This window comes from Hemitrygon akajei, chromosome 4 (assembly GCF_048418815.1).
Source record: "Hemitrygon akajei chromosome 4, sHemAka1.3, whole genome shotgun sequence".
In the NCBI taxonomy this organism is placed as follows: Eukaryota; Metazoa; Chordata; class Chondrichthyes; order Myliobatiformes; family Dasyatidae; genus Hemitrygon; species Hemitrygon akajei.
This window is the reverse complement of record NC_133127.1, coordinates 200,267,958-200,287,271: the sequence shown is the minus strand read 5'-3', so window position 1 is coordinate 200,287,271 and position 19,314 is coordinate 200,267,958. Positions and strand designations below refer to the sequence as shown.

At 50.4% G+C, this 19,314-nt stretch overlaps 1 protein-coding gene across 1 annotated transcript in view; it reads right to left on the bottom strand.

Annotated features, from left to right (window-relative positions):
- The window catches only part of LOC140727131 (amyloid beta precursor protein binding family B member 1-like), a 103,235-nt gene that overhangs the window by 25,878 nt on the left and 58,043 nt on the right, over nucleotides 1–19,314 (bottom strand). Inside the window, 5 exon segments of the mRNA XM_073044426.1 lie at nucleotides 773–857; nucleotides 1,151–1,240; nucleotides 1,242–1,267; nucleotides 1,729–1,733; nucleotides 12,693–12,820. Of these exon segments, the coding sequence (XP_072900527.1) occupies nucleotides 773–857; nucleotides 1,151–1,240; nucleotides 1,242–1,267; nucleotides 1,729–1,733; nucleotides 12,693–12,820 (334 nt within the window).

Sequence of the window (19,314 nt, the reverse complement as noted above, 5' to 3'; positions counted from 1 at the left end):
TGTAAATAGTTGTTATACTGTATTGTTTAGGGAAAATTACAAGAAAAAATAGTCTGTACGTGCTCAAACAACGAGTGCTGGAGAGAGAACTTCGGGTTTTCCCGATCCGTGATTGGCTGAATCCGCGCATGAGGAGGGCCGACTGTGCTCTGAACGGTTTCAGCAGCAACCTTTACTGAGATCAACAAGGAGGATGTACAGCACTGTGTAAGTCTTCTGCACCCTAGATGTTTTACCTGGTTTTAGATGGTATAGCCTGATCTCAAAAATCATTGAGGCTGTGTGGGATTACCAGGAGAATCAGAAGCAAGCGAGACAGACACAGTCTGCTGAAGAACTGTGGCAAGTTCTCCAAGATGGATGGAACAACCTATCAGCTGATTTTCTATTAAAACAGCACGACTGTGTATGTAAGAGAATTGATGCAGCTTTAAAGGCAAGGGGTTGGTCATGCCGAACTATTGATTTGATTTAGTAATATTTTTGATATTTAGAAACTTTTCATTATTTTGAAAGCAACTTCACTTTACAGAATTTGTTTCACATGTGCCTAAGGTTTCTTCACAGTACTCCTGTGGCCTACACAGACAGACACACAACTCAGCCGGGTGGACCCGAAGTCCACGGCACCCCAACTCCAGCCTCTACCGTTCACTCGAGTGGAGGGGCCGGAGCCGGGGCCGGGGCCACATCCACATCCTGGGACACCTCGCCAGACCAGCACTGATGGTGTCTCACTGCCTGTGGCTCTGAGTCTGGACAGGCATCCTACCTTGGAAGGGGACGTCGACAAGTTTGGAATGGTCAAAGAGCAATCCATTCATCGAGGACTTGGTATCCTTCCTATCCGCCATAATCTGTGGTGAGAGACAGAGCAGTGAGTGGGGGAGGAGAGAAAGCTGAAGGAATAAGGAAAGGGAGGATGAGGGATGAGGAGATGGGAGAATGAGGGCATACAGGAGGGGAGGGAAGAGTGAAGGAAGAGGAGGAAGGGAGAGTGAGGGAGCTGGACATGATGAGAGAATAGAGGGAGGGGAGGGTGAAGGTATAGGGAGAGAAAAGAGGGAGAGGTGGATTAGATGGAGGGCGAGAGAGATGTGGAGGGGAGGATGAAGGTATAGGGGGAGGTGGGGTGAGTGACATGCCGTACCTTGGAGCAGACCTCATGGAGCCGAGTGGCAATGGCCTTGGCCGGGCTGTCACAGCGAAACACGTGACACTTAAGCACTCGGGTCAAGCGGGTCCCTTGCCACATAGGCGAAAGTCCCTGTGGGAAATACAACACGGGAGGGCATTCACTGTGGAGCAGGTCGACAGACAAACCCAGGGGGAGTGAAAACATCCTGGCTGAGCGTTTACAGCTGCAGTAAAACCTCAAACAAGGTACAGTAAAGGGCAGCAGAAAAGCTCAACTCTCTGCTCAGATCACCAGGTCATCCACAAACCATCAGCTGTAGGACAGGATGCATTACTGGAGAGCTGCTGTGAGTACAGGGGGCTACAACCTGATGGAGGGACTTCGTGGGTTCACAGTGACTCACATTCAGGGTGAGGTGTGGCAGCCACACGTGTCAAAAGCCAGGGGCAGAGGTGGTGCAAACATCGAATGGTCTTTTGTGCTCCAGCTGCTGTTGAGCTGCACATATCTGTCTCTCTTAGGTCTCAATGCCCACCTTCATCATCCCTCCCAAAATGTGATCCTCCCTTATCAACTCCCCCTCGTGTGACGCTCCCTCAATACCACCCCTCCCTCAGAACCACCTCCCTCAGTGTGACCCTCCCTCAATACTACCCCTCCCAGTGACCCTCCCTCAGAACCACTCCCCCAGAGTGACCCTCCCTCAGAACCACTCCCCCAGAGACCCCTTCATCAGAACCACCCCTTTCTCAATGAGCCCCTCCAACAGTACCACTTCCTCCCAAAGTGTGACCCTCCCCAAGTACCACCCCCTCCCCAGTATGACCCTCTCTTAGTTACACCCCTGTTCCCAAGGTGCAACCCTCTCTTAGTACTGCCCCTCCCACAGTATGACCCGCTTTCGGTACCGCTGCTCTAGTTAGTAAGCTGAGCTGGTGAGGCAGGAACGAATGGGTCTGGGTGACAACACACACAGACAGACACCATGGGGAGAACTAGACTGAGTCACAGGGAGTGGAAAAGGGCCAGGGAAAAGGATTCATTCACCAGCTGAACAGACACACAGTGAGCGAGGTGAAATGTGATGGATCTAATAGGGATCAAGATACAAAGGCAACAGAATATGGACAACACATCAGCAGGGTACACACACTGCGATGGAGGAAGGTAAGTTGCAATACTGTACCTCTCACTGCATCACCGCCAGCAAAATGGGGAGAGAAAAACCATCTGATCATAACACTACCCAAAAACGTACCACACACCTCATAATTACCCAGTTAACAACAGTCATGGAGAGAACTCCACACTGACCTGTGTCTCTCAGTCTCTCTCTCTTATGAGGATATCTATACACTGGCTTTTGTCTCTCAGTCTCTCTCAAATTGGAGTGCCCTTTGTTGGAGTGGGCCAATGTTAGAGTGGCCCAGCTTTGTTTCAACAGGCATGGGCAAGCACAGGAGGAAGTTCTAAGTGATTAAGCAAGTTTCTAGCAAGTTTTTTTTTCTGTTGGAGTGCATAGCTATTCTGCTGAGAGTGGATCCGGAGGACTGTGCGAGAAGTGGGAAATTTGGGAGTTCTCCAATCTCCCTGATAACTACATCTGCAAAGTGTATTGAGCTGCAGCTCCTTAGAGACCGTATTAAGGAACTGGAGATGCCACTGAATAGCCTTCAGTTCATAAGGGAAATAGGGAGATGACAGATAGGGACTACAGGGAAGCGGTCACTCCTAAGTTGCAGGAGTGGGTGATATTCATGACAGGGAAAGGAAGTCCCTCAATAGTAAGTATACTGTTCGGGGGGAAATCGCTGCAGTGACCAATCTCTGGCACTGAGTCCGACACTGTGGTTTAGAAGGGAAAGGAGGAGAAGAGTACTGCAGTAGTGATAGTGGATTTCCATAGTTATAGGAGCAGGCACAATGGACATAATAGAGACATCAGGATGGTATGTTGCCTGCCAGGTGCCAGGGGCAGGGATGTCTTGAATCAGGTCTACGGCATCCTAAAGGGGGAGTGTGAGCAGCCAGAAGTCATGGAAACCAATGAGATAGGAGGAAAAAGAAGGACGGTCTGAAGAAAGAATTTAGAGATATAGAAAGCTGAAAAGCACGCCCTCTAGGGTAGTAACCTCTGGACTGCTGACTATGCCACGCGCAGGTAAGGTAAGAATAGGATGATTTGGCAGATGAATGTGTGGCTGAGGAAATGGTGCAGGGACAGGATTTCAGATTTCTGGATTATTTGGGATCTCTTCTGGGGGCCCAATATCCTAGCGGGCAGGTTTACTAGAGCTGTTGCAGAAGGTTTAAACTAATTTGGCAGGGGAATGGGAAATTGAGTAATAGGACTGAGGATGGACCAGATGGTATACAAGCAGAGTCAGTCTGTAGTGAGACTGTAAGGACGGACAGGCAGATGATAGGACAAAATTACAGTCACTGAGACGAACTGCAGTGTAGCGGTACCAAATCAGAAAGGACTAAAGATGCTACATTTGAATGCACTCAGTGCATGGAATAAGGGAGATGGTCTTGTCGTGCATTTAGAGATTGGTAGGTTTGGGCTGTAAGATTATAGTTGGGAGACTTAACATCCAAGGATACACATTGTATTGAAAGGACAGGCAGGTAAGCAGAGGGGATGGGTGGGCTGGATTGGTAAGAAATGAAATCAAATGGAAGATGTAGAATCCTTGCTGGTAGAGTAAAAAGACCTTAATGGGAGTTATATACAGGCCTCCGAACAGTAGCCAGGATGTGGGCTACAAATTACAATGGGAGATAGAAAAGGCATTTCAAAAGGGTAATGTTACAATAATCATGGGGGGATTTCAATATGCAGGTAGATTGGGAAAATCAGGTTGGTGCTGGATCACGAGAGGAGTATTTATAGAATGGATACAATTTAAGAAAGAAATCAGGAGGGTTAAAAGAAGGCATGAGGTTGCTCAGCAGACAAGGTGAAGGAGAATCCTAAGGGCTTCTACAGATATTTTAAGAGCAAAAGGAGAGAAAGAGATAAAACTGGTCCTCTGGAAGATCAGAATGGGAAATCTTAAATAGCATTTTTGCCCTCTGTTTTACCCGGGAGATGGACAGAGTCTACAGAAGTGAGACAAAGCAGCAGCAAGGTCATGGACCATATACAGATTACAGAAGAGGAGGTGTTTGCTGTCTTGAGGCAGATTAACAAGTACCCAGGGCCTGACAAGGTGTTCTCTTGGACCCTATGGGAGGAAAGTGCAGAAACTGCAGGGGCCCTAGCAGACATATTTGAATCAATTATTTAAAAAAATATTTAAAGACAGGGGAGGTAACGGAGAATTGAAGGATAGCTAATGCTCTTCTGCTGTTAAAAATAAACCAGGAAATTATAAATAAGAGAAAATCTGCCCATGCTGGAAATTCCAGCAACAAACACAAGATGCTGAAGGAACTCAGCAGGCCAGAACAAGCGGGATCTCCCAGTGGCCACCCATTTTAATTCTACTTCCCAATCCCATTCCGATATGACAATCCATGGCCTCCTCCACTGTTAGGATAAGACCACACATAGGTTGGAGGGGAAAAACACCTTATATTCCTTTTGTGTAGCCTCCAACCTGATGGCATGAACATTGAATTCTCACTCTTCCGGTAATGCCTCCCACCCTCGTCTCCTTCACCTTTACCCATCCTCTTTTTGCCTCTCTCACCTTACCTCCTTGCCTGCCCATCACCTCCCTCTGGTGCTCCTTTCCCCTTTTTCTTTCTTCCATGGCCTTCTGTCTCTTTCACCAATCAAACTCCCGGCTCTTTACTTCATCCCTCCCCCTCCAGGTTTCACCTATTACCCTGGTGGTTCTCTCTCCCCTTCCCCCACCTTTTAAATCTACTTCTCAGCTTTTTTCCTCCAGTCCTGCCAAAGATTTCAGCCCAAAACTTCAACGGTACTTTTTTACATAGATGCTGCCTGGCCTGCTTAGTTCCTCCAGCATTTTGTGTGTGTTACCCCGGAAATTATAGGCTGGCAAGACTGACTTCAGCAGTGGGAAAGTTATTGAAAAATATTCTAAGGGACTGGATATATTTGGATAGAAAGGGACTGATTAGTGATAGTCAGCATAGATTAGTGCATGGTAGGTTGTGTCTAACCAATATAGTTTTTCGAGGAAGTTACCAGGAAAGTTGATGAAGGCAAAGCAGTAGATGTTTATGTGCACTTCACAAATGCATTTGACAAGGGTCCGCATGGGAGGTTGGTGAAGAAGGTTCAGTTGCTTGTCATTAAAGATAAATTAGTAAATTGGTTTTGTGGGAGAAGCCAGAGAGTGGTAGCAGATGGTTGCCTCTCTGACTGGAGAGGCCTCTGACTAGTGTAGTGCTGGGTTTGGTGCTGTTTGTTATCTACGTCAACGATCTGGATGATAATGTGGTTAACTGGGTAGGCAAGTTTGCAGATGATACCAGGATTGGGGGTGCAGAAGACAGCGATGAAGACTATCACAGCTTGCAGCAAGATCTGGACCAGCAGGAAAAATGGGCTGCAAAATGGCAGATGGAATTTAATGCAGACAAGTGTGAGGTGTTGCACTTTGGGAGAACCAACCAGGGTAGATCTTACACAGTGAACGATAAGAACATAGGGATCTGGGAATTCATTAAAAGTGGTGTCACAGGTAGACGGGGTTGTAAAGAAAGCTTTTGGCACATTGGCCTTCATAAATCAAAGTATTGAGTACAGGTTAGAAAATGGGATGTTATGTTGAAGTTGTACAAGATGTTGGTGAGGTCTAATTTGGAGTATTGTGTGCAGCTTTGGTCACCAACCTATAGGAAAAATGTAGATAAGATTGAAAAGCTCCAGAGAAAATTTACAAGGATGTTGCTGGAACTCAAGGACCTGGGTTATAGGGAAAGATTGAATATGTTAAAACTTTACTTCCCAGAACGTACAAGATTCAGGGAAGTTTTGATAAAGGTATACAAAATCATGAGTGGTAAACAAAGGATAAATATAAGCAGGCTTTTTCCACTGAGGATGGCTGAAACTACAACTGGAGGTCATGGGTTAAGGGTGAAAGCTGAAATGATTTAAAGAACCATGAGGGAAACTTCCTCATCGGGGGGTGGGGGGGGGGGGTGTGGAGGGTGTGTAGAGATTATGGAATGACCTGCCAATGTAGTGGTGGATGCGACTTCAATTTTAACATTTGAGAGAAGTTTGGCTAGGAGTTAGATAGAGCTCTTATAGATAGCGGGGTCAAGGGATATGGGGAGAGGGCAGGAACGGGGTACTGATTGTGTATGATCAGCCATGATCACAGTGAATGGCGATGCTGGCTAGAAGGGCTGAATGGCCTATTCCTGCACCTATTGTCTATTGAGTAGAATATAAAAGCAAAGATGTAACTTTGAGGCTTTAGAAAGCACTGGTGAGGCCTCATGGAGTATTGTGAGCAGTTTTGGGCCCCTTACATAGGAAAGAATGTGCTGAAATTGGAGAGGGTTCAAAGGAGGTTTGCAAAATGACTCTGGGATTGAAAGGCTTATCAAATGTTTACGTACACAATGCTGGAAGAACTCAGCAGGTCAGGCAGCATCCGTGAGAAAAGAGTAGCCAACGTTTCGGGCCGAGACCCTTCATCAGGAAATCAAATGTTATCAAATGTTTAATAGCTCTGGGACTGTACTCACTGGAACTCAGAAAAATGAGGGTGAATCTCATAGACACCTATTGAATGTTAAAAGACCTCGATAAAGTAGATGTGGAGAGGATGCTTCCTATGGTGGGGAGTTTAAGACCAGAGGACACAGCCTCAGAATAGAGGGATATTCATTTAGAATCGAGATGAGGAATTTCTCTAGCCAGAGGGTGGAGAATCTGTGGAATTCATTGCCACAGACAACTGTGGAGGTCAAGTCATTGGGTATACAAGACCATAAGACAAAGTAGCAGAATTAGGCCATCTGGCCTATCGAGTATGCTCCGCCATTCAATCATGGCTGATCCTTTTTTCTTCTCCTCAACCCCAGTTCCCGGCCTCTGGTGCCACGTCCAATCAAGAACCTATCAATCTCTGCCTTAAATACACCTGACAACCTGGCATGTGGCAGCAAATTTCACAAATTCACCACCCTTTGCATCACTTTTTTAGGTGCCCCTCTAGCCTGAAGTGTCTTGTCCTCGACTCTCCCACCATGGGAAACATCCTACTCTGTGTAGGCCTTTCAACATTTGAAAGGTTTCGATGAGATCTCATCCTCATCCTTCTGAATTCCATCTAGTACTGACCTAGAGCCATCAAACGTTCCTTGTATGATAACCCTTTCATTCCCAGAATCATCCTTGTGAACCTCCTCTGGACCTTCTCCAATGCCAACACGTTTTTTCTAAAATGAGGGGCCCAAAACTGCTCATGACACTCAAGGTGAGGCCTTACCAGTGCCTTATAAAGCCACAGCATCACATCTTTGCTCCTGTATTCTCGACATATTGAAATAAATGCTAACATGGCATTTGCCTTCCTCACCACCGACTTGACCCGCAGGGTGTTCTGCACAAGGACACCCAAGTCCCTCTGCATCTCAGATTCCTGGATTTTCTCCCTGTTTAGAAAATAATCTGCACACTTATTTCTGCTATCAAAGTGCATGACCATGACCAACATTATATTTCATTTGCCACTTTCTTGTCCATTCTCTAATCTGTCTAAGTCCTTCTGCATCCTACCCATTTCCTCAACACTACCTGTCCCTCCACAAATCTTTGTATCATCTGCAAACTTGGCAACAAAGCCAACTATTACATCATCTAAATCATTTAAATACAGCATAAAAAGAAGCTGTCCCAACACTGACCCCTGCGGAACACCACTAGTCACTGAGCCAACCAGAAAAGGATCCTTTTATACCCACTCGCTGCCTCCTACCAATCAGCCAATGCTCTAACCATGTTAGTAACTTTCCTGTAATACCATGGGCTCTTAACTTGGTAAGCAGCCTCATGTGTGGGACCTTGTCAAAGGCAATAGACAATAGGCGCAGGAGTAGGCCATTCGGCCCTTCGAGCCAGCACCGCCATTCAATGTGATCATGGCTGATCATCCACAATCAGTACCCCATTCCTGCCTTCTCCCCATATCCCTTGACTCCACTATCTTTAAGAGCTCTATCTACTCTTTCTTGAAAGCATCCAGAGAATTGGCCTCCACTGCCTTCTGAGGCAGAGCATTCCATAGATCCACAACTCTCTGGGTGAAAAAGTTTTTCCGCATCTCTGTTCTAAATGGCTTACCCCTTATTCTTAAACTGTGGCCTCTGGTTCTGGACTCCCCCAACATCGGGAACATGTTTCCTGCCTCTAGCGTGTCCAATCCCTTAATAATCTTATATGTTTCAATCAGATCCCCTCTCATCCTTCTAAATTCCAGTGTATACAAGCCCAGCCGCTCCAATCTTTCAACATATGACAGTCCCGCCATCCCGGGAATTAACCTCGTGAACCTACGCTGCACTCTCTCAATAGCAAGATGTCCTTCCTCAAATTTGGAAACCAAAACTGAACACAATACTCCAGGTGTGGTTTCACCAGGGCCCTGTACAACTGCAGAAGGACCTCTTTACTCCTATACTCAACTCCCCTTATTATGAAGGCCAACATGCCTTCTGAAAGTCCAAATATACAACAACGACTGCATCCCCTTTATCTATCCTACTCATAATCTCCTCAAAAAATTCCAATAGGTTTGTCAGGCAGGATTTTTCTGAAGGAAGCCATGCTGACTTTGTCCTATCTTTTCCTGTGTCACGAAATACTCCATTCACCTCATCCTTAACAATTGACTCCAACATCTTCCCAACAACTGAGGTCAGGCTAACTGGTCTATAATTTCCTTTACGCTGCTTTCCTCCTTTCTTAAAGAGTAGAGTAACATTTGCAATTTTCCAGACCTCTGCCATCATGCTGGAGTCCATGACTTTTGAAAGATCATTTCTAATGCCACCGCAATCTCTAATGCTACCTTTTTCAGAACCCTAGGGTGCAGTTCCTCTGGTCCGGGTGACTTAGGTACCTTTAAGTCTTTCAGCTTTTTGAGCACCTTCTCATGTAACACTTCAGGTCACTGGAGCAGTAGCTATGATCTTTGAATCCTCTTTGGCTGCAGGGGAGGTGCCGGAGGACTGGAGAATGGCAAATGTAGTTCCCTTGTTTAAAAAAGTTAACAGGGAGAATCCTGGGAACTATAGACTGGTGGTCTGCAAACTATTGGAAAGGATTCTTAAGGATAGGATCTACAAGCATTTGGAGAAGTACAGTCTACTCAAAGATAGTCAATGTGGCTTTGTGAAGGGAAGGTCGTGCCTCACGAGCCTAATTGAGTTTTTTGAAGAGGTAACAAAAGAAATTGATGAGGGTAGGGTGGTAGATGTGGTCTACATGAATTTTAGCATGGCATTTGATAAGGTCCCCCATGAGAGACTCATCCAGAAAGTCATGAGGCATGGGATCAGTGGAACCTTGGCTGTTTGGATAAAAAATTGGCTTACAGGAAGAAAACAGAGGGTAGTAGTGGAAGGAAAGTATTCTGCCTGGAGGTCGGTGACTAGTGGAGTACCGCAAGGATCTGTCCTGGGACCCCAGCTCTGTGATTTTAATAAATGACCTGGATGTAGAGGCTGAAGGATGGGTGAGTAAGTTTGCGGATGACACCAAGATTGGAGGAGTTGTGGATGGAGCTGCAGGTTGTCGAAGGTTACAAGAGAATATAGACAGGATGCAGAGTTGGGTAGAAAAGTGGCAGATGGATAAGTGTGAGGTGATGCATTTTGGAAGGACAAACCAGAAGACTGAGTACAGGATTAATGGTCAGTTACTTAAGAATGTGGATGAACAGAGGGACCTTGGGGTTCAAATCCATACATCCCTCAAGGTCGCTGCACAGGTTGATACGGTAGTCAAGAAGGCTTATGGGATGCTAGGCTTCATTAATAGGGGGATTGAGTTCAAGAGTAGAGAGGTCATATTGCAACTCTACAAATCTCTGATGAGACCACACTTAGAGTATTGTGTTCAGTTCTGGTCACCTCATTATAGGAAGGATGTGGAAGCTATGGAGAGGGTGCAGAGGAGATTAACCAGGATGTTGCCTGGATTGGAAAACAAGTCTTATGAGGCAAGGTTAGCAGAGCTGGGACTTTTCTCTTTGGAGCGTAGAAGAATGAGAGGGGACAATAGAGGTCTACAAGATTATGAGAGGCATAGATAGGGTGGATAGCCAGTAGCTGTTTCCCAGGGCACGAATAGCAAACACCAGAGGGCATATGTACAAAGTTAAGGGAGGGAAGTTTAGGGGGAGACATCAGGGTTAAGTTTTTTTTTTACACAGAGGGTTGTGGGTGGTGGAAGCTAAAACATTAGAAGTATTTAAGAGCCTCTTGGACAGGCACATGGATGAAAGAAAAATAGAGGGTTATGGGATAGTATGGGTTTAGTACTTTTTCTTTTAAGGAATATATGGGTCGGCACAACATCGAGGGCTGAAGGGCCTGTACTGTGCTGTAGTATTCTAGTGCTCTCTTCCTTCACACACAACATCAGGCATACTGCTGGTTATACTTAATGCAGTGGTTGATAGATTCTTGCTTAGTCAGAGCACGAAGGCAGGAGATCGGGGCTGAGGGGGAAATGGATCAGTCACAATGAAATGGCCTAATTCTACCCTTATATCTTATGGTATGTGGATGGGAGGGGTATGATCCAGGTGCAGGTCAATGGGACTAGGTACAGAAGAGATGAGTTGAAGGGCCTGTTTCTCCTGTCGTTTTTTATGATGTGGCTTTTTAGAGCAGATTGCTGTTGAACAGCATTTCTGGGTTGTGTGCTATGTAATGATCCAGATTTGATCAGGAAGCACAAGGTAAAGGAACCCTTAGAAGGCACTGATCGTAATATGATAAGAGTTCACCCTGCAGTTTGAGAAGGCGAAGATAAAATCAAAGGTATCAGTATTACTGAGGAGTACAGGGAATTAGAGATAAAGGAAAGGAGTAGACCAAAATTGATTGGAAGGAGACACCAGCAGGGATGATGACAAAACACCAAAGGCTGGTGTTCATGGGGGAAATTCAGAAGGCACAGGAAAGATACCTCCCAGTGAAGAAGTATTCTAACAGCAGGATGAGGTAGCCATTGCTGACAAGGGAAGTGTAAGTCAACATAAAAGCAAAAGAGACGGCATATACTATAGCAAAAATTAGTGGTATAGTAGAGAATTCAGGAAACTTTTAAAAACCAGCAGAAGGCAACTAAAAAGCCATAGAGAAAAGATGAAATCTTTTAGTCTGAGCTCGGTGGTTGGGAAAATGCTGGGAGCTGTTAAGGATGAGGTTTCGGGTACTTGGAGGCACCTGATAAAAAAAAAGCTGTAGTCAGCATGGAAATCTTTGAGGAAATAACAGGGAGGATAGACAAAGGAGAGTTAGTGGATGTTGTTCATTTGGATTTTCGGAAAGCCTTTGACAAGGTGCCACATGAGTGCTAAACAAGTTAAGAGCCCGTGGTATTATGGGAAAGTTATTAGCATGGATAGAAGATTGGCTGACTGGCAAAAGGCAAAGAGTGGGAATAAAGGGGCCCTTTCCTGGTTGGCTGCTGGTGACTAGTGGTGTGTCACAGGGATCGGTGGTGTGACTGCTTCTTTTCATGTTGTATATCAATAACTTGGAATAAAGAAGTGATGGCTTTGTTCCCAAGTTTGTGGACAATACAAAGACAAGTGGAGGGGCACCAATGCACAGAGGCACTCTAGAGGAGGACCAGCCATGGTCTGATGCTGCCTAGACAGGGAGCTGTGAAAATGGGAGTGAGTTCACCAGGCTTCACATGATACCTTACTCATAAACTTAACTACAATCACCCTTTTAACCCTAGGTCTCTGTAAAGGTCAGAGTGCAGAGGTAACCCAGGACTCCCATGGGCCCTGTGTAATGGGACCATATAACCACAAGATGTAGGAACAGAATTAGGCCATTTGGCCCATTGTACCTGCTCTGCTATTCCATCACATCTAATTTATTACCCCTTTCAACCCTATTCTCCTGCCCATAACCTTTGACATCCTGACAATATGACTTGGCCTCCACAGCAATGAATTCCACATATTCCCCACTCTCTGGGCAAATTCCTCAGCTCTGTGTGAGAGGGTGTTCCTCTATCTGAGACTCTGTCCACTGGTCCTAGACTCACTCATTGTTTGAAACATTTTCTCCATATACATTCTGAGTACAGGGCCAGCACCATCAAACGCTCCTCATATGTTAATCCTTTTATTCTAGAATCATATTCGTGAACCTCCTTTGGACCCTCTCCAATGCCAGCACATTTTTCTTTGATAAGGACCAGTACGAGGATACAGCCCAACAGGGCGATCGGATATTTCAGGATGCTGGGTTAGTGACGATTTCTGGTGGGATGATGGGGTTTCTGTGGGGGTATCTTAGGTTACTTGTGGAGGAACTCGGTTTCTCAGTGTGTGTCCTATGGGTTGGCGAGGGGTGCAGATGTACATACCGCCCATTGTCACGGCCGACACCCCACACACGTATGTTGACGATGGGCTGTGTGTGCAGCAAGTTGTGGCTGCCAGGGTCGACCAGGTTCAAAGTATCGTTCTCCAACAGCAACAGCATCTCCTTCCCCTGAAGAAGAGAAAGAGTCACAGTGTGAGCAAGGCCAGGTTGTCTCCCAGTCAGGTGGAGAGCAGCAGAAGCAACCCTTTATTTTAACAAAACTATAAAAGTTAATTTACATAGCAATCACACCAGGTACAGATGTACAGTATTTACAGGACAGTAAGTACACTCAGATTAAAATATGGTTACTACCGTCTATAAAACAGTTAATACCCTGGGGGTGGGGGGGCCAGAAGTCCCCCAATGTGCCCATTGTAACCACGTGCTTCCTCCCCAAGGAGCGGGCAGTCGGCCTGGGCAGAGCCTCCACTTTCCACCACCCAGACCCGTCAATGGTCATCTTGGCCAGGCCCAGGAGCAAGCCCACTGGGAGATTCTCCCCACGACCTGACCCTTCTGTACCAGGTGCAGGTATATGAGGAGCACGGGACGAAAGTGCAGCCAGAACTTCGGCAGCAGCACCCTGAGAAACTCAGACAGGGGCTGAAACCTCTCGCATTCTGTGTACGCTGACGCCTCCCGGCCACAGAACGGACAGATGGACGGGGTGTCAGTGAACCTGTTGTACGGGACTGCCCAATGCAACACCTTCCACCCCAGGTCCCCAGTGTACGGGGAAGCACCACCGCATAAAGAGATTTCGACGGGGGACCTCCTCCGCTGCCTGACGGTAACGTGGATCGCCAGGGCGAGTCCGGTCGGCAGACGAAGGCGAGGAAGTGAAAGGTGAGCAGGAGCAGCCCGCACAAGAGACGCTTCAGAGCGTCACCGATCGACATCGTGGGCATCCCCGTGAGACAGCTCACGTTGTGTGGGATCCTCTCCCACGTGGTATCCCGAGGCCTACGTCCGACAAGCACTTCCGGCCCATCAGGTGGTGGTGCAGCTGGAACCCAACAAGCCTCCTCAACACCCACCGTGACAGCACTGGACCAGTTCCCTCTCGCAGCTAGAGTACTGAGCCCCACCGGCACGGGAGCACCCTGTATGGATGAGGCCAGAGCCCGTACCCTCCAGTTCCCTCTCGCAGCTAGAGTACCGAGCCCCACCGGCACGGGAGCACCCTGTATGGATGAGGCCAGACCCCGTACCCTCCAGTTCCCTCTCGCAGCTAGAGTACCGAGCCCCACCGGCACGGGAGCACCCTGCCTGGACGAGGCCAGACCCCGTACCCTCCAGTTCCCTCTCGCAGCTAGAGTACCGAGCCCCACCGGCACGGGAGCACCCTGTATGGATGAGGCCAGACCCCGTACCCTCCAGTTCCCTCTCGCAGCTAGAGTACCGAGCCCCACCGGCACGGGAGCACCCTGTATGGATGAGGACAGACCCCCTACCCTCCAGTTCCCTCTCGCAGCTAGAGTACCGAGCCCCACCGGCACGGGAGCACCCTGTATGGATGAGGCCAGACCCCGTACCCTCCAGTTCCCTCTCGCAGCTAGAGTACCGAGCCCCACCGGCACGGGAGCACCCTGTATGGATGAGGCCAGACCCCGTACCCTCCAGTTCCCTCTCGCAGCTAGAGTACCGAGCCCCACCGGCACGGGAGCACCCTGTATGGATGAGGCCAGACCCCGTACCCTCCAGTTCCCTCTCGCAGCTAGAGTACCGAGCCCCACCGGCACGGGAGCACCCTGTCTGGATGAGGCCAGACCCCGTACTCTCCAGTTCCCTCTCGCAGCTAGAGTACCGAGCCCCACCGGCACGGGAGCACCCTGTATGGATGAGGCCAGACCCCGTACCCTCCAGTTCCCTCTCGCAGCTAGAGCCCCACCGGCACGGGATCACCCTGTATGGATGAGGCCAGACCCCGTACCCTCCAGTTCCCTCTCGCAGCTAGAGCCCCACCGGCACGGGATCACCCTGTATGGATGAGGCCAGACCCCGTACCCTCCAGTTCCCTCTCGCAGCTAGAGCCCCACCGGCACGGGAGCACCCTGTATGGATGAGGCCAGACCCCGTACCCTCCAGTTCCCTCTCGCAGCTAAGGTACCGAGCCCCACCGGCACGGGAGCACCCTGTATGGATGAGGCCAGACCCCGTACCCTCCAGTTCCCTCTCGCAGCTAGAGTACCGAGCCCCATCGGCACGGGAGCACCCTGTATGGATGAGGCCAGACCCCGTACCCTCCAGTTCCCTCTCGCAGCTAGAGTACCGAGCCCCACCGGCACGGGAGCACCCTGTATGGATGAGGCCAGACCCCGTACCCTCCAGTTCCCTCTCGCAGCTAGAGTACCGAGCCCCACCGGCACGGGAGCACCCTGTATGGATGAGGCCAGACCCCGTACCCTCCAGTTCCCTCTCGCAGCTAGAGTACCGAGCCCCACCGGCACGGGAGCACCCTGTATGGATGAGGCCAGACCCCGTACCCTCCAGTTCCCTCTCGCAGCTAGAGTACCGAGCCCCACCGGCACGGGAGCACCCTGTATGGATGAGGCCAGACCCCGTACCCTCCAGTTCCCTCTCGCAGCTAGAGTACCGAGCCCCACCGGCACGGGAGCACCCTGTATGGATGAGGCCAGACCCCGTACCCTCCAGTTCCCTCTCGCAGCTAGAGTACCGAGCCCCACCGGCACGGGAGCACCCTGTATGGATGAGGCCAGACACCGTACCCTCCAGTTCCCTCTCGCAGCTAGAGTACCGAGCCCCACCGGCACGGGAGCACCCTGTATGGATGAGGCCAGACCCCGTACTCTCCAGTTCCCTCTCGCAGCTAGAGTACCGAGCCCCACCGGCACGGGAGCACCCTGTATGGATGAGGCCAGACCCCGTACCCTCCAGTTCCCTCTCGCAGCTAGAGTACCGAGCCCCACCGGCACGGGAGCACCCTGTATGGATGAGGCCAGACCCCGTACCCTCCAGTTCCCTCTCGCAGCTAGAGTACCGAGCCCCACCGGCACGGGAGCACCCTGTATGGATGAGGCCAGACCCCGTACCCTCCAGTTCCCTCTCGCAGCTAGAGTACCGAGCCCCACCGGCACGGGAGCACCCTGTATGGATGAGGCCAGACCCCGTACCCTCCAGTTCCCTCTCGCAGCTAGAGTACCGAGCCCCACCGGCACGGGAGCACCCTGTATGGATGAGGCCAGACCCCGTACCCTCCAGTTCCCTCTCGCAGCTAGAGTACCGAGCCCCACCGGCACGGGAGCACCCTGTATGGATGAGGCCAGACCCCGTACCCTCCAGTTCCCTCTCGCAGCTAGAGTACCGAGCCCCACCGGCACGGGAGCACCCTGTATGGATGAGGCCAGACCCCGTACCCTCCAGTTCCCTCTCGCAGCTAGAGTACCGAGCCCCACCGGCACGGGAGCACCCTGTATGGATGAGGCCAGACCCCGTACCCTCCAGTTCCCTCTCGCAGCTAGAGTACCGAGCCCCACCGGCACGGGAGCACACTGTATGGATGAGGCCAGACCCCGTACTCTCCAGTTCCCTCTCGCAGCTAGAGTACCGAGCCCCACCGGCACGGGAGCACCCTGTATGGATGAGGCCAGAGCCCGTACCCTCCAGTTCCCTCTCGCAGCTAGAGTACCGAGCCCCACCGGCACGGGAGCACCCTGTATGGATGAGGCCAGACCCCGTACCCTCCAGTTCCCTCTCGCAGCTAGAGTACCGAGCCCCACCGGCACGGGAGCACCCTGTATGGATGAGGCCAGACCCCGTACCCTCCAGTTCCCTCTCGCAGCTAGAGTACCGAGCCCCACCGGCACGGGAGCACCCTGTATGGATGAGGCCAGACCCCGTACTCTCCAGTTCCCTCTCGCAGCTAGAGTACCGAGCCCCACCGGCACGGGAGCACCCTGTCTGGATGAGGCCAGACCCCGTACTCTCCAGTTCCCTCTCGCAGCTAGAGTACCGAGCCCCACCGGCACGGGAGCACCCTGTATGGATGAGGCCAGACCCCGTACTCTCCAGTTCCCTCTCGCAGCTAGAGTACCGAGCCCCACCGGCACGGGAGCACCCTGTATGGATGAGGCCAGACCCTGTACTCTCCAGTTCCCTCTCGCAGCTAGAGTACCGAGCCCCACCGGCACGGGAGCACCCTGTATGGATGAGGCCAGAGCCCGTACCCTCCAGTTCCCTCTCGCAGCTAGAGTACCGAGCCCCACCGGCACGGGATCACCCTGTATGGATGAGGCCAGAGCCCGTACCCTCCAGTTCCCTCTCGCAGCTAGAGTACCGAGCCCCACCGGCACGGGAGCACCCTGTCTGGATGAGGCCAGACCCCGTACCCTCCAGTTCCCTCTCGCAGCTAGAGTACCGAGCCCCACCGGCACGGGAGCACCCTGTATGGATGAGGCCAGAGCCCGTACCCTCCAGTTCCCTCTCGCAGCTAGAGTACCGAGCCCCACCGGCACGGGAGCACCCTGTATGGATGAGGCCAGAGCCCGTACCCTCCAGTTCCCTCTCGCAGCTAGAGTACCGAGCCCCACCGGCACGGGAGCACCCTGTATGGATGAGGCCAGAGCCCGTACCCTCCAGTTCCCTCTCGCAGCTGGAGTACCGAGCCCCACCGGCACGGGAGCACCCTGTATGGATGAGGCCAGACCCCGTACCCTCCAGTTCCCTCTCGCAGCTAGAGCCCCACCGGCACGGGAGCACTCTGTATGGATGAGGCCAGACCCCATACCCTCCAGTTCCCTCTCGCAGCTAGAGTACCGAGCCCCACCGGCACGGGAGCATTCTGTATGGATGAGACCAGACCCCGTACCCTCCAGTTCCCAGTAGAAGCGGGGTAGATTCCGCAGAGTGGCATGGCTGATGCCATCCGCCAGGATTTGTGTGCCCTCCTGCAGACAGCATCCCCAGTGCAGAAAGGTCACAATACAGGTATCTCAGCAGGGTCCTGAGGCAGAGTGTTGCCAGGTGGGTACTAACACACACCAATGACTGGTCGCCCTCCACGATCGAAAGACTCAGGACTGCTGCAGAGACCCAATGCCTCCGATTGTCCCAGAAGAAGTCCACCAGCCTCTTCTGGGTCTGGGACACGAACACTGTGGGTGGTGGGTGGGATCAATGCAGCCAGCCAGCACCACACCATGGAGGTGACCAGCTGATTGATCACTAAAGCCCTCCCCCAGTACGAGAACGCACAAAGCAGGCCCAACTAGTACCCCAGCCGGGCAGAGATCTTTGTCTCCAGATCTCGCCAGTTCACCAGGCAAGCCTTAGAAACATAGAAAACCTACAGCACAATACAGGCCCTTCGGCCCACAAAGCTGTGCAGAACATGTCCTTACCTTAGAACTACCTAGGCTTACCCATAGCCCTCTAGTTTTCTAAGCTCCATGTATCTATCCAGTGTCTCTTAAAAGACCCTATAATTTCCACCTCCACCACTGCCGCTGGCAGCCCATTCCACGTACTCACCTCTCACTGCGTAAAAAACTTACCCCTGACATCTCCTCTGTACCTACGCCCCAGCACCTTAAAACTATGCCATCTCGTGTTAGTCATTTCAGCCCTGGGAAAAAGCCTCTAACTATCCACATGATCAATGCCTCTCATCATCTTGTACACCTCTATCAGGTCACCTCTCATCCTCCGTCGCTCCAAGGAGAAAAGGCAGAGTTCACTCAACCTATTCTCATAAGACAGACTCTCCAATCCAGGCAACATTCTTCTAAATCTCCTTTGCACCCTTTCTATGGTTTCCACATCCTTCCTGTAGTGAGGCAACCAGAACTGAACACAGTACTCCAAGTGGGGTCTGACCAGGGTCCTACATAGCTGCAACATTACCTCTCGGCTCTTAAACTCAATCCCACTATTGATGAAGGCCCATACACCGTATGCCTCCTTAACCACAGAGTCAACCTGCATAGCTGCTTTGAGTGTCTCATGTGCTCGAACCCCAAGATCCCTCTGATCCTCCACACTGCCAAGAGTCTTACCATTAATACTATATTCTGCCATCATATTTAACCTAGCAAAATGAACCATCTCACACTTATCTGAGTTGAGCTCCATCTGCCACTTCTCAGCCCAGTTTTGCATCCTATCAATGTCCCACTGTAACCTCTGACAACCCTTCACACTATCCACAACATCTCCAACCTTTGTGTCATCAGCAAATTTACTAACCCATCCCTCCACTTCCTCATCCAGGTCATTTATAAAAATCATGAAAGGTAAGGGTCCCAGAACAGATCCCTGAGGCACTCAACTGGTCACTGACCTCCATGCAGAATATGACCCATCTACTACTCTTTGCCTTCTGTGGGCAAGCCAGTTCTGGATCCACAAAGTAATGTCCCTTTGGATCCCATGTCTCCTTACTTTCTCAATAAGCCTTGCATGGGGTACCTTATCAAATGCCTTGCTGAAATCCATATACACTATGTCTACTGCTCTACTTTCATCAATGTGTTTAGTCACATCCTCAAAAAGTTCAATCAGGCTCGTAAGGCACGACCTGCCTTTGACAAAGCCATGCTGACCATCCCTAATCATATTATGCCTCTCCATTGAGCTCAGGTAGACCCCCAAGTAGAGGAGGT